The sequence below is a fragment of the Cavia porcellus genome, unplaced genomic scaffold, assembly GCF_034190915.1.
Source record: "Cavia porcellus strain 051 isolate PalLab524CR breed Dunkin Hartley unplaced genomic scaffold, mCavPor4.1 scaffold_3, whole genome shotgun sequence".
NCBI classification, from domain to species: Eukaryota; Metazoa; Chordata; class Mammalia; order Rodentia; family Caviidae; genus Cavia; species Cavia porcellus.
In genome coordinates this window covers 8965612-8991886 of record NW_026947486.1, presented here as the reverse complement: position 1 = coordinate 8991886, position 26275 = coordinate 8965612, and the positions used below count along the sequence as shown (strand labels likewise).

The 26275-nt window shown below is 36.2% G+C and overlaps 1 protein-coding gene across 2 annotated transcripts in view; it reads left to right on the top strand.

Annotated features, from left to right (window-relative positions):
- Srpx (sushi repeat containing protein X-linked) overlaps positions 1–26275 on the top strand; it is a 106095-nt gene that overhangs the window by 53963 nt on the left and 25857 nt on the right. The window contains exon 2 of one of the 2 annotated variants that reach the window (XM_003469341.5): positions 23092–23151. The exons of the other annotated variant lie outside the window; for it this stretch is intronic. Coding sequence (XP_003469389.3) covers positions 23092–23151 — 60 coding nt within the window. The remainder of the gene's footprint in view (positions 1–23091; positions 23152–26275) is intronic. 2 annotated transcript variants of the gene reach the window in all.

Sequence of the window (26275 nt, the reverse complement as noted above, 5' to 3'; positions counted from 1 at the left end):
CACTCTTTTGGTGCTTTATTTTGCAGTGACAAAAGTTTTTTTTTTTTGATAAAATAAGATCCCAGTTGTTGATTCTTTGCAATATTTCCTGTGCAAATGCTGCATATTATAGTCTCTAGCCTTCAAAGATTCATTTCCTTCTCATATGCAAAATACACTTAACCCTTATCAAAGTCTCTAAAAAAACTCATTGGATTAGATCAGCTCAAAATATAGAATCTCTAATGTAGTTCCTTGTGTGTAACTCCTAAAATGCAATTTTTCCTTATCTGTAGATATATAAAACTCAAGAAGCAAATCATTGCCTCCACTTGAAAGGAAATTTAAAATTTTAAATAAGGGTCTGCCAAGAAAGCCCACCACATATGCCTGCCAAAGTCCAGCATACTTGGCCAGACAAGCTTGGTAACAGAACATTCCTTTGTTTGTGTAACCTCTGATTTACTACCTTTGTGTAACTGATAGCCTTACAATATAGCTAGAAATATTCAAATTCCTTTAGCAACCCAAAGTTGTCCCCTGAGCCTTCCAATCATAATGCACTGAATCTGCTTTTGTACCTTCCTCTTCCTCCCCCATTACAACCACAGAGCCCTGCTGGGCAAAGCTGACTCTTCAGTGAGAAATGTTAGTCAATTAAGCCCACTGGTGTAATAAACTGGCTCCTAAACATTCTCGGTGCTGTTTCTTCCTGTGTTTGGTCTATTTTCCACAATATACTTGCACAAATCCTGTAATGGCAGTGCAGGTAGATTCAGTAATATAACTGCAGTAGAGATTCCTGTTAAAAAGGACTGAGGGGGAAAAGGAATTCATTATTGGTGGGAGTGTAAATTGGTACACCCAATACAGAAATCAGTATGGATATTCTTCAAAAAAACTAAAATTAGAAGTTCCATTTGGCTTGGCTATTCTTCTTGTTATCTTTCCAAAAGAGTTGAAAGAATCATGCCTCAACGATATATGCACATTCATAGCATAGCAATACAATTTGTAATAGCTGAATCTTGGAAACAGCTCAGATGCATAAAGAAAATGCAGCTTTTGTATACAATCGATTACTACTGTGCTATAAAGAAGGAAACACCTGAGACATGTTTTGGTAAATGGATGCACCTTGAGACTATAATTTTAAGTGAAATAAATCAGACACCTGATTAAAGATGACATAGATTTTCTCTTGTGTGAGAAACCAAAAATGTAAATAAGGACCAAAATGGAAGACAGACATTGTGAAGTAGGAAGAAATTGTTTAAATGGGAAGGATAACAAGGGAGGGGGCAGGAGGAAGGGAAAGAATAAAAAAGGAAAAAGAAGAGAATTGAAGGAAACAGAGGAAAGCAAAGCTTATGTGAATGAGGAGGTGGAAAAGCATTGAAGGAACAGGAAATAAATGGAGAAAAAAGAATCAAGATATATTACGTACAGGTACAGATTCTCTATGATAAATGTGATCCATTATGTAAATCAAATGAGTAACAATAATTTAATTTTTAAAAAGCTGTTAAATGAGAGATGTGAAGGAGCCACTGGTCCATAGAAATTCTTCAATCCAAATGGATACATTTTGTTAATTTTTGTTTACGTCTCATAGTCTGGAAAGAATTCTCTCTGATTTTCTACTTTGCCTTCTGGACTTTTGATTACACTCTAAATAATCTTTCTTTTTTCACGTGAGGTAGTGCCTACTCACAGATAAATAGCTCTGTAAGCCTCCTTCCTGATAGTATCATTCTGTCTTCTTCTCATTCTGTGATGTTCCCCTTCAAGTAACCTGATATTATTTCTACATATGTAACTCTTAAAAACTTAGTAAGTCTGTGAATCTTTCTAATTTGCAGTTTTAGGTATAACAGAAAAACTTGCATGAAATTTCTTTTCCTCTTCTCATAATTTTCTGGATAAAAGATTTGTTCTTGCTATAGATCTTAGCAACTATGGCATATGAGTTTTTTATTGGCAAAGTTGAAAACTTTTACTTTTTCACTGAAAGAAAATATTTTACAGCTTCATGGGATATACGAATCACCAGCATAATGATTGGTGTGTTTTGAGGCCATTATTAAGTAAATAAAGATTACTTGGACACAAACATACCGTTCTAATTACAGTTGATCTCATGACCCTTTTGAAGCCCTTCCATCAATTCTGTAGTAGACCGTGATACTCATGTCAAGAATTCTTGCTGCAAAGTGATATTTGCTTTTTCATCAACTTGCAGTAGAAAATTGATGAAGTAATTTCTTTTAAATATGTTGATATTTCATGATATTAAAATTATATTTAAATAACAATGATGAGAAAAACAAAACTTTCTGACAAAATATTAAGAATGAAGAACTGTCATCAAGATAACTTAGCTATTTCAGCTAAAAATATAAATACAGAACTAGTAAATCTGCCTGTCCATCTGTCCATGTTACACACCACAATTGCAAGATATATAGACTTAGCAACTTTCCCTGCCTTACAGTAAAAACCCTTACAAAACACTCTGGCAGCATTCCAAAATCCAGATTCCAATATAGGTCCCATACATAGAATAGATATTACTTAAAAATGGACTTGGCCCTTCAATGAGTTGGCACTTGGCACTATCTGGACATTCAAAATGATGAGATTCAATAGCTCAGGGAAATGCTTCTTTTGGAAAAATGAGACTTTTCTTCAGGGGACTGTTTTGAATTGGAAGATGTTTCTGCAAGGAGAGCAGAATACATAAATGGAATTGGTTCCAGGAATGGCTGAGTGTCAGAATCCTTTATGTGCTTGAGTGACTGCTTTCTGAGCTAATGTAGAATTTGTATTTGTGTAATAGAAACATTGAAGCATTCTTTCCAAAAACTACTAATCTGGGCCATCTGCAGACTGACTGATGGTTATATTATAATAAAACCTCAATTAACTGGATTCTAAAGAAATGGCTTTTGGTAAACAGAACTTACTAGGAAACCTTCCTTCTCCTTCTCTCCTACCACTCTGTGCTTTTTTCCCTTTTATCTCTAATCCTGTGGAAAAATCTTTCTTTAATATCTGTGAGTTTCCTTTGCTGTTTTAAGTAAAGTACAAACATAGTGAATCTGTCTTTGGCTTTATTTTATCCTTCAGGTTGATGCTAGGAAATTAAACCCAGTGTCTTTACACTGGGCTACATCCCCCTTTAAATTTATGTATTTATTTTTGTTTTGAGACAATGTTTCGCTAAATCCATGAGTTTTTGAGACTGGATCTAATCTCATTATACTTCTTACTCAGTCTCTCAGAGTGCTGGGATTATAGACATGTGCCACCATACTCTGATGGCCATATTTTTATATGATGTAAAAATTTATTTTGCATGCAAACTGGAAAATTTCTGGGAGAAGCAGCTAAAACCCACTTTTTTCACCTCCTATTAGTAAGTGGGAAGTTTCCATTTATTTGTTTATCAGTTTTTTATTTAGAAAAAAAGCAAAACAGAAAAAAAACAGTAGAAATAATCCAGAATTTCAAAAAAAAAAACAGTAAGAAATGACTAACAGTGATTTCTTGTTGGTAATTATTTATCAGTTTTGATGCACACAGCTGCAAGTAACATACGATTCTACTCACAGTGTCTTAAAATGAAAGAATATTTACTGTTGACCTAACAAGAAGTAGTTAGTTAAGATATTTAAGGTTGATTAGGTGTCTCTCTGAGGTCATCAAAGACCCAGGTTCTTTTTACTGTACTATGCCCAACTGAAAATATTTTGTTCTGGCACACCTTACCTTATGCTTGCAAAGTGGCTGATACAGTCCAAAACATTCATCCATCCATCCATACGTCCAAACATACATCTCTGAAGTAAGAAGAGAGAAAAGGGGGGAAAGGTTCTCATTCTTGTTGAGTTTTCTCTCTGTCTATGTCTTTGTCTTTTTGTCTCTCTCTCTCTCTCTCTCTCTCTCTCTCTCTCTCTCTCTCTTTCTCTGAGACAGAATCTCACTATGCATTTCAGGTTGGCTTTGAGTTCACTTTGTATCCCAGGATCGTCTTGGACTCTCAGTGATCCTCTTGCCTCAGTCTCCTGAGTGTTAGGATTACAGGCATATGCCATCATGCCCAGCTTCAATTCTCTCTTTTGTTAGAGAAAAATCATTCACATACCCACTATCACCAAAGAAGACTTAATTTTATTGGGTTACATGCTGATTCCTGGAGCAATTATTGACAAAACAGAATCATTTTTTTTAAACTTAGAGTCACCATGATTCACCTCCCAGGCGGGGATAGATTGCTACTGAGCACAGTATAAAGTCTTCTATTAAGCAGCAAGGAGAAAATAACAGTTGGACAGGCAGCCATCAACCTCTGCCATACACAGATTTGTTCATGTTGCTTGTCAGGGCCTGGTCTTCCTTCAGCACACTGGCCATTGCACTGTAGAAGGGAACATTTGCTGTTTTGCTTATCAATAATTCCAAAGCTTTCCATTTGATCAGTGTGAAAATACAGGAGCAGAAGGCAGTAAGAACAGGATAGATTTAGGGATGAGGCAGACTGGACTTAAGTACCTGATTTACTATTTACTAGCTGCATAGCTGCAGACAAGTAGGCTACTCATAAATGTAAGATAGCATTACCCTTACCATGACTATAATGTAGATTAAATAAGATATTGCATAGAAATTATCTCCTAGAGTATATATCTTAAGCAATTAATGTGTGTTATTCTTTTCTCATGTGCATTAGGCTGCTCAGAATCAGCTTCCTACTCAGTGAGGAGTTAGACCAATAAAGAAAAAGGATGAAAAGCTTGATTCTGTCTTCCTCTATTTAGTCACCCATATTCACATAAAAAAACCTTTACAATCTTGTAAAGAGCTGCAGATAAGTACAAGTGGGTCCTTTGTCTGGATAGCGTCCAGGTAGTGAGAAAAAGCTGCTGTGTTAGCTTTCTGTCACTGTGACAAAAATATCTGAGAAAAAGCAACTGAAATGAGGAGAAGTTTCTTTCAGCTCACGGTTTCAGAGGTTTCAGTCTATGGTCCACTGGCTTTCTTGCTTTTGGTCTTATGGCAAAGCAGAGGATCACTGCAGGGATCATGTATTGGAGGAAGCCAAGAGAAAGAGGAAGGAGCAGATGCCTGAAATTCCTAACTTCCTCCCAATAGACCCCACTTTCTAGAGGGTTCACCTCCCAGTTGCACTTCCGTGGAGATGAGACCTTCAATGCATGGGCTTTGAAGGGGGTAGGGACGTTCCAAGATCCAAACTATAATAGCTGCTACATTCATATGCTCGTTTCTTAGTTTGTTTGCTTAAATATCTGTCAAGGTTTAATATAGGAAACAGAATCCCTTGTAAACATTTTAAGTGAAAAGGAGATTTAATGCAGGGAATACGGTACTTACAAAATTGGAAGGGCCAGACCAATGGAGGTCAGGAAGCCTGCATTAAGGATAAGAAGTATCGAAGTATCACAGCTCCGATCTAGATGTTAAAATTACTCTGGTTACGCAGAGGCTGGGATGCTTGCTACTTTGACTACCACCAGTGCCAAGGTTATGTCCTCTCTACTGTACTAAGGTAATAAGGACATGCAATCTCACTGCTGCCTGTACAACCTCTAAAGCCACTTTCAGAGTACACAACATTAATCATCCAAGTCTAAAAAGTAGACTTGTCCACAATCAAAGAGTAAGGTAGTCTAGGTGCTATACTTCTCAGACTTCCAGGCTCTGAAATACAGACAAATAGGGATACAGATGATGCTGGAAATGAGTACCCATATACAATGTTTAACATGCTTATTTAGATATCGATATTTGAATATGATGGTATATTCCACAAAGGATCTGTGGTTGAAAGCTATCCCCTATATTGATTTAAAACACCTCTTTGTGGTTTCTGATTGTACTCTTTGAACAACTGTTTACATTATTTAAACACCTAATATATGCATGACCATGTATGCTCCCTGGAGAAAGTGAAAGTTTTCTGGAGCCAGGATCCTAAACCTAGGCACCAACATGTGATTACTGTTGTCAGCAGAATGTCAATATTAAGTGTTATTGACAGTCGTGCTGTCCCACTGGGGAAGATGAGCTTGCTGCAGAAGAGCTGCCTTGCTCAGCATTCATAGATATGCTGAGAATTGAGAATTGTGGCTTGCTAGTCATTTTGTTGACCTTTGGGCCCTCTTTGACCCTAAGTCACACACTCGTATCATTGCCCAGGCCAGCTCCCACTTCTGTATTGGTCATCCATCCTTTCCCAGAATGTGTACAGGCTGGTGCAGGATCTCTGGTATAGGGAACTATATACTCCCAAGGGGAGGAATAGTATATTGTAAGTACTTTGGGTTATTTTTATTGCTTGAACTCCATATGTATTCCCATTGTTTTTGTGATTCAGAGCCAGTGGAAACATATTAATTTCTCATGAAATTAACTCAGAAATAGATGAACACTTCAAACAGTTAACAAATATTTATACTATCCCTAATCTTTTGTTGGAAGTTTCTTGCCTAACAGTTCTGAGTAATGCAAACAAACATCACCCAAAAGGCATGGTGTTAGAAGTTGTGTGTGTATAACCTGATCTAATTTTACTAGGTGCCAGGTTAGTGAAACAGTGAGTTGTGTAGTTCAGAGTGGGCATGAATTCCTGAGTTTCAAGATGTTTTACACTCCATCTCTGGAGAATGTAGTATAGAGTTTTGTTTAAAAATAAACTTTTATCTTTCAAATAGTTTCATATTTACAGAAAAGCTGAGAAGACAGTACATAAAATTCTCATACATCCCATAGTCAATTTCTTCTATTATCAACATCTTATATTAACATAGCACATTTGTCACATTTCATGCACTAGAATTGACACATTACTATTAATTAAATCTATACTTTATTCAGGCATCCTTTTTCTGTTGCAGAATATCACGTGATATTTAGTGGTTTTGGTTATGAGATTCTCACAATTTCCTTGTCTTTGATGACCTTGACAGTTTTGAGGAGTTCTGGCCATGTGTTTTATAGAATGTCTGTCAATGAGGAACTGACTGATGTTTTTCTCATTAGATTAGGGCTATGTATTTTGGGGAGGAAAATGACAGTGATGAAGTGCTATTCCCGTCATACAACTTGAAGCATGCAGACTGCTAGCATGACTTATCAGTGTTGATGCTGACTTTGATAACCTGGCCAAGGTCATGTTTGTCACGTTTCTTCACTGTAAAGCTACCTCCCTTCACCTTTCCCATATCATATTCTTTGAAAGAAAGTCACTGTGTACAGCCCACACTTCAGGAGTTGGGAGTTATGCTTCAGTACCTTGAAAGTGAAGTTCCTACATACATTATTTGGAAGTCTTCTGCATCGAAGATTTGTCTGTTCTCTTATTTACTTATTTATTCATGTCAGTATGGATTTATAGACATTTGTTTCATGTTTGGGGTTATAATCTAATATTATTTTTTATTCTACTGCTCAAGTTGTTTTAATTTTGACCAGGAGGCTTCAGTGTCACTTTAACATACTTCTATCAGCATGCTCATATTTATGTTTGTGTTTAGTATAATATTTCCTTACTTTCTAACCCTATCAAATGCTGCAGGCTCATCTTGTATAATTCCTGCTCCTGTTCTAGGGTCAGCCGTTGCCCCACGATCTCTGTTTCCTTTTAGTAGAGAGTGTGATTTAGAAACCAATACTTGAATGCTAGAAAGGCTCATTGTTATCAGGATGTTGCTTCTCCAAGATCCTTTCAGTAAACAAGCTTATTTATAAATGTACATTTCTTTCCATATGTATTTTTATATCTATCTTCATATAAATCATATAGAATAATTATGCCTCAAATTATGATGCAATACCATGTAATTTATTTCAGCTTTCTTTTTTTTCTTTTTTTCCCTCCAACAGTGAAAAACCTAATTCCTAATATTCTGAATTTAATTGTCTATCTGATTATCCCCCTATATGTAACAAATCCCTGATCTCCTCTACTATTTTCTCCTACAAGTAAATAAAATTCTCATCCCCCACACAGTCTGAGATACACCACACCAGGATTCTTCCTTGTCCACATGGAAGCCCCTTACTTTTCTTGCTTGTGTCTTTACTGACAGGCTGTCTTTCCATGAAAATTCCCACTTCATGCCTGCTTTTCTTCATTGTTCTGCTTGTGTTCTCACACTCTGCTCTGGTCTGCTATGCTTCCTTGCCTTTTCTGGTACAGATGACTACCACATTCTGACACAGCTAAATGCTTTAAAGTGGAGTTACTCAACAGTAAAAGATTGGGAAAGAATTAAAGGATCCTGTATTTTGATGTTATTTATATTTGCAAGCTCAAACTATTTGGTGTTTAAAATGTTTAAGTGTATGTGGTGGTATGCATTTATAATCTCAAGTACTTGCATGCTGAGAAGAAAGGAATTGCTTGAGCAAAAGGAGCTTAAGACCAACTTGGGGAACACTGTAAGGTATCATCTCAAAAACATTTTTTTTGAATTTAACAAAAATTGGGATATATATATATATATATATATATATAGTACAAAGTCTTTTGTAAATTATTTTATTCACAATATTATTTTAGTTTAATTTATCTATATCATCGCTTTCACAAATAACATTTGCCATGCTTTAAAATCTTATAGCATTTAGTATTCTTTTGATTTCAAGTATTAAAATGTCCACTATTCTATAATAATCATTTTCCCATGTCAATAAAATTTTAAAATGAACATTATCATGTTATACAATCATTTTCCTATGTCAATAAAATTTTTAAATGAACATTATTATATTACATTGGTGGGTCATAGGATGATTAACCGTTTTCTGTTGTAGAATATTTACATGTTCTTATGTTTTCCAGTTACAAAAATATTCTGTATTCAACTTGTCTGTGTACAAATATCTGTCCTTGTTTTAAATTCTTATTTAGGCTATAAACTCTAGGGAATAACTGGGTTAAAGATCTTTAAAGACTTGACACATGACTACAAGCTTATTTTATAGAAAAATCTATCAATTGACCTTCCTTTGATATCAGAGTATCATTCAATAAAAGTAGTATTCTAATTTTTAATTTGATAGCATAATAAGCTTTATATGATGGTATGAGAGTGTTGTCAAGTCTTATTTAGTTTTGGACTTGAAAAATTTTTCTTTTTTTTTTACTGAATTTTTAATATTTATTGAGTGTATATAAAAAGGCATCAAAAAGTTCAACACTAACCTTTTTTTGTACAAAGTCTAAAAAAGAACAACATAAATTCTTATATGAACTACAGTGAAAATACCAATAGCACTTCACAAAAAACGTAATCTTCAGTTATCACACGCAAGGCACAGATGACAACAGCACATTCCATGTACACATATTGCTCACACTGACAGCACATGTGTTTTGTTTTCCTGGCTTTTTGTAGGACATAGTTGACATTTCAGTGATCTCAGTGTTTTTTCAGGAAGTTCTTAATATATTTACAGTGTGCAGTTGACACAAGCACCAAATATCAGTAATATAAAGTATTAAATTCTCAATATTCTGTTTAGAATAGACATCAACATTTTCTTTTTTTTTGCTCTTAAATTTCTTGAGAGACATCAACATTTTCATATCAGCAGCATAACCTGCTTACAAAACCTAAAAGATAACATCAGAAATAAATTTCCGTATGAACTGCAATGCAAATACCAATAGAACTCTATCACAAAGGTTAGCTTTGCTTTAACTGTCACACCCAAGGCTGTCTTCACACCTTGCAACTGCCTGTTCCATATACGTATCTCACACTATAGCACCTGTGCTTAGCTTTCCTTTCTAACATGGCATTCTTGTCACCTCTCCTCTTCCTGTTTTGTTCAAAGCTGCCCACCATATTGTACAACATGCACTGAGTGGGGAAATCAGGTATCAATAAAATAAAAATACAAAATATGTAATAAGTGCTTAGAATAGCATCCATATTTTCACATAAGCTGTTTACTTGCTTAAAAAACTTAAAACATAGCATCAAAAATAAAAACCTACGTGAACTACAAGGTAAACATGAACAAAAGTCTACCACAGAAATCATATTTGTTTCAATGGTCACATCCAAGGCAGTCTTCACACATGACAACTGCATGTTCCATACACAAGTATTGCTTACACTGATAGCATGTATGTTTTGTTTTCTTGTACAGTTTTGTAGGGCACAGCTGACATCTTGTTTTCCTATTGTCATAGTAGGTCTTGTGATGCTGTACCTACCTGTTCGTCTGTCAGCTCACCAATATGTGCCACAACTTTTTTTGTGTGTCTGTCTTTGGGCAGCAACATTTTGATTTTCCTCTGCTATAAATGATCTCTTATGAGTTCCAGTCCCAATTCTCTAGGAAAATTTATCCATGACATTTTTCACTATATATTTTCTTTGTAAATTATCAAAGTATCTATACCACGCGTTTAGGATTGAGTAAAATATAACCGCTGGCCGATGCTATGTGTGTCAAGTAACCTCATAGTTGCTTTCAAACTTATCAACCACATGTACTCTACCTTTGGTATTGTTGTCGAAAGTTTCCATCTCAGCCTTCCATTTTATGAAGGTTTCTCAATAAATATTTCCATCACATGGCAATGTTGACCCTAGCAGCACCAGTATGTTTTTCTTTGCCTATACAAGGCCAATGCTATATCTTTCTGAAATCCAAAATTTGCCCTATACAATTCTCTGTTTTGAAATTGCAGCATTTCATTTGAAATTTCTGTTTTATTCCTGTATACAGTTCCTGCATTTGTCAACCTGTGCTCTGTTAGCAAATGTAGCATCAATTGGAAACTGGCAAACCAGTTGCCCAATGTTATATTCCAATTAGTTTGGGAGACAGGAGGACCAAGTCTGTTCACAACATCATTCAGTTTATTACTGTATGAATAAAGACCAGAGGGCTGATTTCCAGGATAAATGTCTAAATTGAAAGCGTAAGTCTTCATATCTACAGCGGCATAACTTTTTATGTCATATTTTGACCATCACTTTTCCATAAGTCTTTAGATTCCTGTGATTATCATAAGATGAATGCTTTTGGTTCTGCTGGGAAATGTCATAGGAAATAGTTTTGAGTATGGCTATTTGTCATACAGAATGCTTTGCTTGCATTTCAGCCTTTGTTATTTCACAACATCTTGTAACATTTTGCTGTACTCACATTGCTGACTTCTTTGTCATCTGAATCAAGGAGGTCTGCATTCCCTATGTCTGTCTCAGTCGATTCTTGTTCCATTTCACTGTTATAGGAACTTTGGTTCACATGGCTAATATCAAAGTCATCATCATCATCATCAGCAGCAGCAGCAGCATCTTCTTATGCTTGCACCATTCTTCTGTTATGAAACCATGAATTGCACTATAATGGATCATTTCCATTATCCATGAATGAGTAACCTGATAATTCACTTTTGGTCTCCTTTGAAAGTTGTAAATATGATTTTTTATGTGCCATTGTACTGAATTAGGCTACTTCTACTAGAAAAACCATAAGAAAACTTTTTGAAACCAATTCTGGAGTCATGGGTCTATTGGACCATCTAAGATGCTCTTGTAAACATGCACCAAACCAGTTATGTAAAGCATTATGTCAGTGAAACTTTGGGTGTGACACTTTTTGCGTATGTGTACACACCTTGTCTTTCATCATAGCAAGTTGTTAAACACATAGATTGCTTCCTGTATCCCTCAAGGAAAGGTACTGAGACACACAGCCTGCTACTATTATGCTAAAGTAAAAATTTATAGTAGAATAGTAAGGGATGGAACTGCTGGACCCAGTCTTAAATTCAGAGGATTAAGGCACAGGTATAAAATTCAGCAACAATTCCCTTTACTGGGATTTCCACACTTGAATTTGAAAGGTTAGTACAGGTTTCTTAAGCAAACCAAGGAGAGTGGGAATCAGACTGGCATGTAGAAAGATATAGAGATAAGAAAACGTTTCTGAGAAGTACTGAAGAAACACAAACCACAAGGTGCAGAGGAGGCGGAAAATGGATGGAATTTCTGTCTAATGGTCACAGTCTGTTCCTTTGTGAAATAAAAAAGGTAGTATGTTTTTGAGCATTATGGAAGTAGATACTAGGTAGGAAATTTGGAGGGAAACTTAAAAGAGCTACTCTGAATTGTTTATAAAATGGAAGGGATTGGGCCATCAACATGGGGCCAGTTTAACAAATTATATTCTACTCATGCAGTAGCAATGCAGGCAGGGGAAAAATGTACTGATATAAAAAAAAAACTCTGTGATACAAACTGTTCGGTGGAAAAAAGCAACATGTAGAGCTATGTGTTTCAAGGTAGCTTTTGTGTAAAAGGGCAGTAAGAGAAAAATAATATTTCCTTATGTGCATAAAATATCACTGGAAGAATTCATAAGAAAGCAATACCTTTGTCTGCCCTCAGGGAAAGAAACTGGGTGTCTAGGGAACAAGGGGTTGGGGAGGAGAGTTTATATTGCATTGTTGAATTTTGGATCGCAAGGCTTTAATGTTTATTTAAAATAAATGTCTAAAATCTTTTAAATAAAAGTTTGTAAAAGAATAAAATTGAAGGACAATGCAAGGTAAAATAGCTAAATTTAAAGTTAAGGCTATGTTCCTTAGACAACTTGCATTTAAATTCACACCAGGGAAGCATAAAGGAAGTATTTCTTTTAATTAAGTTTCCTATTTGTGAAAGGCTACTTGGTGAATCATGGGAACCAGAGCTAGAAATATATCACAGAAAAATCTTGGCCCATTGTAGGCAGGATCCCCAGCCACATCTCTTTAGAACATTACCAACATTGCTTTGATTAAAATAAAATAGCACCTCAGAAAGGATTCTAATTAATCATGTTATACATTTGTTGGTACAAAGCTGTAGGTACAAGGTGAATTAAAACAGAACTCTGCCCTTTAGAATCTAGAAAGTTCAAAGGCCACTAATTATTACTTAACACATTAACAAGTAACAAGCAAGACTGACTTTCATATGTGGATTTAGATTCATTATCTTCTATTCATATCCCTTTATCTATAAAAAATTATCAGGGCATTTAGCAATAAGCCTGTGATATACTGTGCATGTGCAAAATAATGTTAGTAAATGACATGCTGGACAATTAAACCATAGTTTCCATTGCCTGTGACCTCATAGGGCAGGAGGGAGCCATGAAGAGGAAATTAAAATAAAATGCGATTTCTCAGAGAGGCATGAACAGAATTCTTTGGGAACCCAGAAGAGACGAAGCGTAACTCTTGCTGGAAGCATTAGAAAGGCTTGGGAATTGTAGGGGAAATACCTAAATCAAGATATTTAAGAGAGATGGTCAAGTTGAGGGAGAGTAAGGACCCTCCAGCTGGGAGTGTTTCCCAGTGGTTAAGCACTTGCCCAGTGTTGGAAGGCTCTGGGTCTGACCCCCAGCAACACACATACACACGTGCACATGCACCTGCATCTGCACACATACAAAAGAAACATCACCAGCAAAAAGATCTAATATGCAAAGGCAGTGAAGCTCAACATAACATGGTTATACAAGTGGCACACTGGCTGCTTGATCTGACTTCATCATCGGGTGTTTTCTTTCTTTTTTTTTTTTACTTTATTTGTTAATATTAAGAAGAAAAGGTAAAACAAATTTTCACAACAAAATAATAAAAAAGTAACAATTTTTGATAAATTACACATCATTATCTTTAGTCACTCAAGTACAAAATATAGGCATAAAAATTTCTTCAATCAATATTAGCACAACCTTTCCTATTCAGTGAACTAAGTGACACTAATGGTATAATTAACTAGCATTTTTCTCTTTTCCCTTCTATCCTTTCTCTTTTCCCCTATCTTAGTTTCTTTTTTTTATTGAACAGTTTCCTGCCATTTCACAGTGACTACTGTGTATTTTGAATGTTATGGTTGCACATATGTCACCGTGGTGTGATGTTTTTCGATCCTTCTGGGAAGATACACAGAAGGGGAATACCTCGGTTGATTGGGACCTCTAATCCTAATTTTTTGAGGAATCTCCACACTGATTTCCACAGTGTTTGTACTAGTCTACTCTCTAACCAACAGTTGTAAAGGGTTTCTTTTTCCTTACAGACCCAGCAGCATTTTTTATTGGTTGATATTTTTTAAATTAAATAATTTTTTTAATGAATAAGGGAGAGGATGAGATAAAAGGGGGCATAACAACATAACAATACAGGTTAAAGCATGACACTTTCAGCAACCTAGTGCTTCACTACCAAATAACCCGACTTAATAGTAGTTACCGTAGTGTCTTTTTCTTTGAAATATTTGAATATAACTTCATATACTATAGCATCAAACATATCAAGACGTGTAACACCATTGAAGTGGATGAAAGCATTATAGAGTATTTAGAACCAGCTAACAGAAAAAATGATCAATGGTTTCTATATTATCTCTTTGCCTATAACAATTTTTGTTTATACTACCACATACGATAAAATCCAGCAAGTTACAACATGATAAAATCAATGGAGACAGAAGAGCCATAGTTTGGTGCGGCTTTAAGACAAGATGGTATTAAATCGGCACTAGCTATTATTATGTCTTATTTTCTTCAAAGTAGCTGTTCATTGCATCACAGGCCGTAATATCAAACAGCCCAGAATAAAGCCATTCCAATTAATGAGTGAAAATTTTATAAGGCTTCAAGGCCATATAATGGGGAATCATGGTTATCACGTACTTTTATATATTTGATTCATTTCCTACACTAGGGAAACTGTTTGGAGTTCACAGATGTGAGTTTGATTTAGTTCACTTATGAGTATGGTTTCAAGCTGCGCCCATTTATTGATAAATACCTCAATGTGATCCTTCTTTATAGCTGAGTAGTACTCCATTGTATAGAAGTAACACATCTTTTTTATCCATTCCTCAGTTGATAGACATTTGGGTTGTTTCCAAGATCTGGCAATTACAAATTGTGCTGCTATAAACATAGGTGTGCATATATCACTTTGGTATGATGCTTGCAGTTCTTCTGGGAAGATGCCTAGAAGTGGAATAGCTGGAACAAATGGGACTTCCAATCCCAGCTTTTTGAGAAATCTCCAGACTGACCTCCACAAAGGTTGTACCAGTCTACACTCCCACCAAAAGTATAGGAGAGTTCCTTTTTCCCCACAGCCTCTCCAAGCACTTGTTGTTGCTGGTTTTCTTGATCCTGGCCATCCTTTCAGGAATGAGATGGAATCTCAGTGTGGCTTTAATTTGCATTTCCCTAATAACCAATGATAATGAACATTTTTTCATGTATTTATTTGCCATTTGTATTTCTTCCTCTGAGAAGTGTGTATTCATCTCAGATGCCCATTTTTGGACTGGGTCTTTGAATTTTGGGGGTCTGATTTTTTAATTCTTTATATATTTTAGACAAAAGTCCTTTGTCTGAGGAGGAATTCACTAAGATCTTTTCCCAACTTGTGGGTTTTCTTTTCACTATGCTGGAGATTTTTTTTTTTTTTGACTTACAGAAACTTTTTAATAAGAGGTGGTCCCAGTTATTGATTCTGGGAAGTATTTCCTGTGCAGTTTGAGGCCTGTTCAAGAATTCTCTATCTACCCCTATGTCTTCAAGGTTTCTACCTAATTTGTCTTCCAATAGATTTAGTGTTTCTGTTTTAATATTCAGATCTTTAATCCATTTAGATTTTAATTTAGTACATGGTGATAGGCTTGGGTCGAGTTTTAGTTTTTGGCAAATGTAGAGCCAGTTTTTCCAACACCATTTATTAAAGACTGTCATTTTTCCAGTGAACCTGCTTGGCTCCTTTATTGAAGATTAGGTGGTTGAGTGTGTTTGTAGTTGTGGTTGTATCTTCTAATCTATTCCATTGATCCTCTGCTCTGTTTTGATTCCAGTACCATGTTGATTTTACTACTGTTGGTTTTTAGTATAACTTCAAGTCAGGGATTGTGATGCCCCCTGCCTTGCCTTTGTTGCTTAGAATTGCCTTTGATATTCTAGGTCTCTTCTGGTTCCAGATGAAATTTAGGAGTGATTTCTCTAGATCTATAAGGTATGTTGATAGTATTTTTATTGGGATTGCATTGAATCTCTATAACAGTTTTGGGAGAATGGCCATTTTCACAATGTTTATTCTTCCTATCCATGAACATGGGATGTCTTTCCATTTTCTGAGATCATCTTCAATTTCTTCCTTCAATGTATTATAATTTTCCCTGTATAGGTCTTTCACTTCTTTCATAAGAGTAATTCCTAAATATTTCATTTTTTTGGTTGCTAGTGTGAAGAATGTGGCTTCTCTTATTTCTCTCTCCGTGATTTTGTTGTTAGTGTATAAGAATGCAATTGATTTCTGAGTATTGATTTTTGTACCCAGCTACATTACTGAATTTATTTATTATATCTAAGAGTCTTTCAATGGAGTTTAGGGGGTCTTCTATATAGAGTATCATGTCATCTGCAAATAATGACAATTTAACTTCTTCTTTTCCGATCTTTACCCTTTTTATTTTTCTCTCTTTTCTAATTGCTCTGGCTAGTACTTCCAGTAATATATGAAATAGGAGAGGTGATGAAGGACATCCTCGTCTTGTGATTTTAAAGTAGAGGCTTTCAATTTTTGGCCATTTAGTATGATACTGGCTGTTGGTTTGTCGTAGACAGCCTTTATTATATTGAGGTAAAGACCATCTATTCCAATTTTCTGTAAAGGTCTTATCATGAATGAATGTTGGACCTTATCTAAGGCTTTTTCTGCATCTATGGAAATGATCATGTGATTCTTACTTTTGGCTTTATTGATATGGTGGATTACATTTATTGATTTACGTATGTTGATCCATCCCTGCATGCCTGGGATGAATTCCACTTGGTCATGGTGTATAATATTCTTGATGATTTGCTGCATCCTATTTGCCAATATTTTATTGAGAATTTTTGCATCTGTGTTCTTTAGGGAGACTGGTCTATAGTTCTCTTTTTCGGTTGGGTCTTCCCAGGTTTTGGTACTAAAGTAATATTTGCTTCCAAGAATGACTTGGGAAGGATTGCTTCCCTTTCAATTTCATTGAAGACCTTGAGGAGTGTCGGTATTAGGTCTTGTTTGTATTTCTTGTAGAATTCTGCAGTGAATCCGTCTGGGCCTGGGCTCTTCTTTGTAGGTAAGGAATTAAGTACATGTTCAATTTCATTGATAGAGATTGGGTTTTTCAGCAGTTTTACATCCTCTTGATCTAGCTTTGGCACTTCATATGTTTCTAAGAATCTGTCTATTTCTTCTGTGTTATCAAACCTTTGAGAATAGAGGTTTTCGAAATAGGTGTTGATGATCTTCTGTATTTCTATTGAGTCTGTAGTGACTTCACCTTTTTCATTTCTTATTGCATGGATTTGAGCTCTTTCTTCCCTTTTTTAAATAAGGTTGGCTAGGGGCTTATCAATTTTATTTATTCTTTCAAAGAACCAACTTTTTGATTTGTTGATTTTTTGGATTGTTTTCTTAGTCTCTATTGCGTTAATTTCTGCTCTGATTTTTATAATTTCCTCTCTTCTTTTGGCTTTGGGCTTGACATGCTCTTCTTTTTCTAGCTCTTTGATGTGTAGCATCATGTTGTTTATTTGTATTCGTTTTGTTTTCCTGATGTGGGAGCTCAGTGCAATAAATTTTCCTCTGAGGACGGCTTTCATTGCATCCCATAGATTCTGGTAAGTTGTATCTGTATTTTCATTTGTTTGTAGGTATTGCTTAATTTCTTTTTTAATTTCCTCTGTGACCCACTTATTACTCAGGAGTGTGTTATTCAGTTTCCATGTGTTTGTGGGATTTTTGCAGTATCTTTTATCGTTAATTACTAATTTCATGGCGCTATGGTCCAATAGCATGCAAGGGATAATTTCAACCCTTTTGCATTTATTTAATATGTTCTATTAATTAATATATGGTCTATTTTAGAGAATGACCCATGTACTGTTGAGAAGAATGTGTATTCTGTTGTTGTTGGGTGGAATACTCTGTATATATCTATTAAGTCCATTTGTTCACAGGTGCGATTCAGTTCTTTTATTTCTTTGTTGATTTTCTGTTTGGTTGGTCTGTCCATTGGTGTCTAATGGTGTGTTAAGATCTCCTGTCAGAACTGTGTTACTGCTGATTTGGTTTTTCATTTCTGTTAGTACTTGTTTTATATAACTGGGTGCTCTGGAGTTTGGTGCATATATATTTAAGATAGTTATATCTTCCTCTTGGAGTTTTCCCCTAACCAGTATGTAGTGACCTTCTTTATCCTTTCTAATCATTATTGGCTTGAAGTTGACTTTGTCTGCAAACAGAATAGCTACCCCCGCTTTTTTGGGGGGGGGTTCCTATTGCATGGAATATTGTTTTCCATCCACTGACTTTGAGTCTGTGAGTATCCTTTTGAGTTAGGTGGGTTTCTTGTAAACAGCATATGGTTGGATTTTGTTTCTTGATTCATTCTGCCAGTCTGTTTCTTTTAATTGGTGTATTGAGACCATTTACATTAATAGTAAGAATTGTTATAAATTGGTTTATTGTTGACATATTATCTTTCTGGTGTTGCATGTTTATCTTTCTGCTCTGTTCAACTGTCTGCTTTGTTTAGTGGTTTTTTCCTAAATGTATCTAGGCTGTCTTTCAGTATTCTTTGCAGGGTTGGCTTGGTGATCATGAAGTTTTTCAGCTGATCTTTGTCATGGAAGTATCGTCAAATTTGAAGGACAGTTTTGCAGGGTACATCGGCCTAGGTTGAAAATCATTTTCCTTTAGGATCTGAAATACATCACTCCATGCTCTTCTTGACTTTATTGTTTGTGCTGAGGAGTCTGCTGTAATTCTGATAGGTTTTCCTTTGTAGTTGATCTGTCTTTTCTCTCTGACAGCCTTTAATATTGTATTCTTTTGTTCAATTTCTGAGATGGTCATTATTATATGTCTGGGTGTAGATTTATTTTGCTTGTGACTCTTTGGAGATCTATATGCTTCATTGATCTTGATATCAGTTTCCAATCCCATGTTTCAGAAATTTTCAGCTATTACTTCTCTAAATATCCTCTTGACATCCTTTATGTTGTCCTCTTCTTTTTCATTTATCCCTATCAATCTTATGTTGTTTCTCTTTGCATCATCCTGTAGGTGTTGAATTGTTATTTCCTGATTTCTTGTTATTTTTAAAAGATCTTTTCTTTCCTGTTCACTTGTTGCAATCTTTTCTTCGAGATCTGAGATTCTATCTTCACATTCATTGAGGTGGTTTTTACAACTTTCAACGGAGTTTTTGATTTCCTGTATATCTCTTTGCGTCTGTTTTATGTATTCTGTGTGTTTCTTATATTGCTCATCCATGGATTCTTTTTGTTTAATTCCTCTAATTTTTTAACTGCCTCTTCTTTAGCTATGTTTAGCATCTGCTTCATTTCTTTTATCAATTCTTCTTTTATCTGAGAGATTATTTCTAGTTTGAATTCCTTCAAGGCTTCCCATACTTGCTTCTTTATTTCAGTTACCATTATTTCAGGTATTTCAGTCATGTGGCATGTGTTTTCTTCTATGCACATGGCTCCTGGGCTTTCTTGGGATGGGCTGGATGTTTGAGATGGCACTTTAGACTTTTGTTTTGTCATTTTCCTGTATTTGGAAGCTTCAAGTGTTGTTCCAGGTGTGGGAGAGAGGTCCACCAGCCTGGGATGGGGTACCCTGCGATGGCCCCACTCACTGGACCCAGCAGGGAACTATGGCCTGCTCCTCAGGCCAGGAAGAGTGTCTCAGGCTGGGCAGAGCTCCCAGCCGCTGCTGCCACAGTCTCTGATCTGGCCTGGTCCTGGGGTCTGGTGGGGAACCTGCCTGGGTCCCCAGGTCAGGGCAAAAGTTCCCGCAGGCTGGGCGGAGTTCCCAGCCGCAGCTGTTACTCTTACCCTTCCGGCCTGGTCTCTGGTCCAGTGGTGAGCCGGTCTGGTCCCCCAAGTCAGGGAGAAAGTTCCCGCAGGCTGGGCAGAGCTCCCAGCTGCAGCTGCTACAGTCTCTGAACTGGCCTGGTCCCCGGGTCTGGTGGGAAATCGGCCTGGGTCCCCAGGTCAGGGCAAAAGTTCCCGCAGGCTGGGCGGATCTCCCAGACGCCAAAAATTTTTCCTGTTCTATTCTATTTGTGCCTTGATCCTTCTGTCACTTATCTGTGGAGATTTTTTTTTCTTTAAATGTCTGGGGATCAGGGAATGTATCATAAAAATGACACTTGAAAGAAGAATTTTGATGAGCAGATGTGAGTGGAAAGGTTATTCTGAGGGAAAAACATGCTGCAATAGTAGAGAAATTCTGAAGTCATGAGGTATTTGTGGACCAAGTCTGGATAGCTTAGGACCAGATCAGGACCAATATCACATGAAATGTGATATTGTGGCCTATAGAATTAGTGCCTTAGATACGTACAACCATGAAATGTGTTTCCATAAGTGAATATTATTTAACTCTGAAGGCAATGTCAAGTGTACCTTGTCTTTTCTTTGGGAGGAGAGAAGGAGGGTTTTGGGAGTATAAACATTGGCTAGTAGAGAGAGTTTGAATAGGAAGACCTGCAGTGGGTGAAAAGTTAGATGGGAGGAATAAATGCAAATAATCTATGGGAAATAAAATGACTAGAGTTAACAGTAAAAATTGCTGCAAAATTTAAAATATGTTTTCACTATAAGGAAATATGAATGCCTGAAGTGACTGATATGCTATCTTGATTTGATAATTACTCATTGTATACATGTATCAAAACAGCATATTGTACTCCATTGACCTGTACAATTGGCACACACTTGTTTGAAGTAGAATAAAAACTTTTAGAAAGAAAGACTATTAACTAGACTAAGACAACGACAGTTCAAATGTAGAGTTGGTAATGAAATTGAGAATCCTTTCTGGGTAGATTTGAAAAGCATGGGATATAAGAATGTAATAGGTGAGAAAGATAGCATAAAAGCTTTAGATCAGATGAAAATTGATGTTAATTTGATGAAATGGGAAAAACTGGAGGATGCAGAGATAAGATGGTGAGAATAGAATCCTGGCTTAGGATAGGGTAAATATGAATAGAGAGACATCCATAAAATAGTTGAAAATTGTAGCTTTTAGGAGGAACTATACTCATGGATTTGTCTTCAGTACATGGTGTATAATTTGAGTCAAAAGGGATGTCAGAGGGAAAATAGTCTGGAAATATGCCAAAAACCAAGACTGGACCATTGAGATACACTTATGTCCAAATGTCAGGCTGATGGAGTCTGTTTGGAATGGAGTAAAAGAATCAGGAGTTATCATATGGAATTTAGTGCTGAAGAAAGCTCCATTGAATAGATTGAGGGTCATCCATATGATATATTGTAGATAAGTAAACTAGGAGGAAAGCCGAGAAGAAAATGTGTGTGTGAGAAAGAGACAGAGAGGGAGAGAGAGAACAAGAGTAGGAGAGACTGAGTTTGCTGCTCATACTGCTGATTTTTGTTGGTGAAGTGTGTGTGCGTGTGTGTGTGTGTGTGTGTGTGTGTGTGAAAAAGAGCAACTGAGATTGCTGCTCATACATTTTTTATTGCTTTTGTTGTTGTTGTTGTTGTATATGTGTGTTTATAGAGTCACATGTTTTCCCCCTTAGGATAGATTCCCAGTGGCAAAATAACCAGATCAAGAAACTTGAGTATAGGTTTTTGGCAGCCATTTCTAGTTGCTTTCCTTGTTCATTTTTTTTGGATATATGTGTAACAATGAGTAGCCTGTAGTATTTTTCTTTCTTTTAATGGAATGTATATAGATATTGAGAAAGAAAATATAAAAAACACTCTTTTTACATCTATGAAAAAATGAAAAATTATTAATAAAAATAATTCAAAACTAACAATTGTTAACATTCTGTGTAGCATGATCTTTAAAGAATGGCCAAAATGTTACTCAGAGTACATCATGTAGTTCTTTAAGGGCATGGGTAGTCAGAGATCAAGTGAGGAAGTGTGCAATAATGTCATAATGGTTTCAAAAGCAAGACACAAAACTGGGTTTCTCAGGGAATCCTTTCCAAATGGACATGGTCCAATTGGCATCACTGCCTCACTTTCAGCTTTCACACTCTATATCTTCATCTAGAATACCAGTGGATAGGGACTACTTACTGTCTTCTCATGCTTGGAAATTTGCGTAACTTCTTACTAGAGTGTGTTCTTGTCTTTTATGGTTACAGGTACTTTTAAGTAAATGTGTGGCCAGTATATGCAACCTTGGGGGTCAGTAATTACTCTGAAGTCTAGAGGAAATTTGTCTAAATTTAAGAATACCGTTTTGAATTTGAGAAGCTGTTACCACTTTAAGGATTCAGGATCCACCATTCACTGGAATTCAATGTTTAATATTCTAAGGATGATTCAGATTCAACTTCCAGGAGATAATCTCAAAAAATGATGTGCATACTTTATATCTGAGCCTGTGTTTTGCTATTCTTGGGGAGGGTAGAAAGATTTGTTAACAAATTATATTTTTAAATGGCTTGGTGAGGCGGTTAAAAAACATAGATTGTTCATTTCAATTTTCATTTCCTGCAAATGTACAAAAGCAGTTTTGAAGTTCTGGGTCATTAAGGTAAAACATTTAATTTACATCTTTATCCTCCAACAATATTAATTTCACAAAATGGACAGATTTTCAGGTACCATAAATAATTTTACTGAGTTTTCCTTACCTGCTGAATGAACTGTGGGTTGTATCTGAATCACACACATTTTACTGCCTCTCCCCTGGCATGAGACTCATATACACTGGCATCTTCTCAGAGTGAAGTTGACTTTCTTTCTCCATTACAGAATTTCAGTTGGCATGTAGTGATTCCAAAATGACTCCAAGCTCAATTGGATTGGTTCTGATGATCTCAGTCCAACCAGGTTCACTCTGAGAGGTCGCACCTGTCTTTCATGAATGGCCACAGAAGCTTTTGCTCTTGGCTCTGCATTCTAATATCACTTCTTGCTTGGACTATGCCAAAACAGTGCTTCAAAATATACATCATACCATGTGGCTTTTCTTGCTGCAGTTTCTGTTCTTTTTTATTATAGGATCTGGAGACTCACCGCTAGAAGACGATGAAGTTGAGTATTCACACACTAGATATAAAGGTGAATGCTTTGCTTCTGTGCTAATGAGGACCTGCTGATGCCAGGAGAACTTTCCCTCTTGCCCTGTGGAGCAAACAGTAATAAAGTGACCACGCAATGAATTTAAATTTAAATTACCTGTCCAGTAAAAACATACTTTAAAATAAATCGACATATGCTCCCATTTTAAATAAAAAGAAAGCAGAAGAACAAGAAAGAAAGAAAAGCATTTGGAAATCTCTGAAGTGCTGTCCTTCAGCACCCCAATGGTCATTTTATTCTTTTAACTTTCTTTACTGTCCTCACTTCTGCAAAGTCCAGCTGTAACTGATGAAAATGAAAATCAAGCCACGAATTCAGCCTGATTTGTACACTGCAGCCAGAATCAGCCAGAGTAAGCCATCCAAGGTTAAATTTGAACCCAGTGCTGCTAATTTACTACTCTGAATGGGGAATGAGAAAACTTGATTTTCATAAGCTCATTTCATCATGTTGTTTCTGAGTGGCTCTGAAAATTTTAAGTAAAATGTGTTGCTAAAATAAAACTTAATGATAAAAAACTGCATCTCTGCACATTTTCAGCATTCCACCCTCAACAGGTATAGAAAGCCTAATCAAGAACCTTCTATGAAGGCCCAGGTAAGTATATCCACAAATATTTCTATGGCTAAAACATCTCTCTGAAGCTTTAGAGAGCTTTGGGGAAAAATGAAGGTAAATTTCGATGCATTTTTTCTGAAATTCTTTACTTCTTACAATGAAGAAAGAATTGGAAGAAAGTTGATTAATAAAATTTTGTTGTGGCTTTTGACCAGGAAATGTGTCCACATTCTGGCAAGAGAACACTGCTCTACGGTGATAGGTCTGAGCTGTAGGAGAGTCAGGGTAGTGTTGGTCAGCCTTCAACTAGTGTCCCTCAGTTGTTTTTCACAGAAGCAAGAATTCCTTCTAGATAGCAGGAGATATACCTCAGCAGATAGCACCTGCTTGGTAAGCACAAGGTCCAGAGTTCAATTTCTGGTACCAAAACTAAAGCCAAACCAAACAACAACAACAACAAAAATAATCTTTCTAATGATGACTGGGGTCTGGTTCCTATGCCCAGGTATAATTCCCACCACATAGGACATTTGCTTTAATTTGTGAATGCAAGAACTCATTACTTACTTTATAGCCTAACCAATCAAGCAAAGCACAAATTTCCTAATCAGATGTTTGGCATAAAGAGATGCTCTTATTCATAAAACTTTTTAACTAACTGATTGAGGGTTTTTCAAAAACAAATGTCTTTTGTTTTTATCTTTGAGTCCCTTATTTAAAATTTTAAAACATATATGTGTACAGTGCCCCTTTACATGTAAGTAGGGATTGCCTAGTGTCTTAGGGTCATTTTTCCTGGGACCCACTTTGACTCTATAGGATTGCAAAGTACAAAGTAAACCAGATGGGTAAAATATGTGCCCAGGGAACAAAAAGTCTTTCTAAATAATACCTTTTGTTTTCTACTTAGCAAACTCTGTCTTAACTGAAGCAGCACAAGAAACTTCCTTATTGTAAACATCTATGTTAAACATGCTAATTCACCTTAACTTATTGTTTGTATATACTTTAAAATCAAGTCACTCAGTGACATTTTAATTACAGTCACTGTAGAGCTGTTAAACTGTCAAAATACATCCAAAAGATTTATTTATGGAAGACTTCCAAAAGAAATTCCTTTTGCAAATAAATGAAAACTGTACCCCTCAGCCCATATGTTGACAATGGCAAAGGTGTCTCGAACTGTAGGGAGCACTTTTAGGACAATTTAAAGACTCAGGATAGAGAGCACAATCTGCTGACTGCACGTTTAATGGAAGCATATAAATTTAGAATGTATGTCTATGCAGCTCTTATATACATATATTTAGAAAAATATATATAGTGCATACAAATTGTGTATGTAAACCCTTGGAGGAAGAACACTTCTTCAAGGAAGGTCTTCAGGATTGGTGTGAGTTTCTGTAAGTCTGTATACATATGAATTTGATAAGATTTAAGGTAAGCTGTGAAGACATCATATTTATCCTGAAAATCTAGAGAGTATTACTTCAGTTTTGAGAGTAGGACTGTCTGCTTGTCAAAATCAATCAATCAATCAATCAATCAATAAATAAATAAATAAAAAAAGCATAAGGGAATGTTACATCACAAAAGTAAAAAAAAGTGCTGCATTCAGAAGACCTGGACAGGACCACCAGTTTTCATAGCTGAGATGCATTTATAAGTTATATCCTCAGAAGAGAATTTCTAACAAAGTGACACAGGGTCTGTCCCCCTTCCTGACCACATGATGGCGCACGGATCCCACTCACTGACAACCAGGTCCTGGAGTGAGTGAAGAGCCAGCAGCTGCAAGGAAATGGCTCTTGTTCACTGCACTGCTAGCCTTGCAGATTTAAGGAAGTTCATCTATGTCCCCATCGACTGTAGAATATTGTTGAGGTAGCCATGTGGAAAGTTCCCCATGAATAAGCTAGTTTTGCCCTCATGTTTTATGAGTCTCAGAGAACACCTTTCAGAGGTGCAGGGGATAGGTTCTGATTTATTAATGTCATCCTGGCTATGCTCTGGGCAGCTATGAGACTGAAGTCAGAACACTGTGCAACATTGCAATTCTGGAAGAGTTTACTCTCCTACCTAAATGAGGACATCTGAAGAAGGGGGCTACTTCCCTATGAAAAGCAATTGTTCTGTGATTTTAAACCAAAATTATCTGCTACTGCAACAACCTGGAAATTGTAGGATAGTTCAATTTAGTAAATAAGAGTATTGTGATTTTTTAATGTAGAATATTGGCACAGCTGGGAAGCAATCCAAATTAACCATTATTGAGCCCCGCATACTATGCATGGATGGCTAAAATTACAGTACAGAGTGATATCAATAGCTACCAAGAGATTTAAGGATCTCTTTAGAGAAAATACTTCTAGATTAAGCATTCATTGACCATTTCCTATGTGCTAGGCATTGTATTAGGTGCTTGATATGCATTTTTATTTAGTACAAATAAGATCCCTGTGGCATAGGTATAATTATTAAGTCAGAGAGGTGAGGTAACTTGTCCAAGATCACTCATTTGGTTACAGAGGCACTTGGATTCATA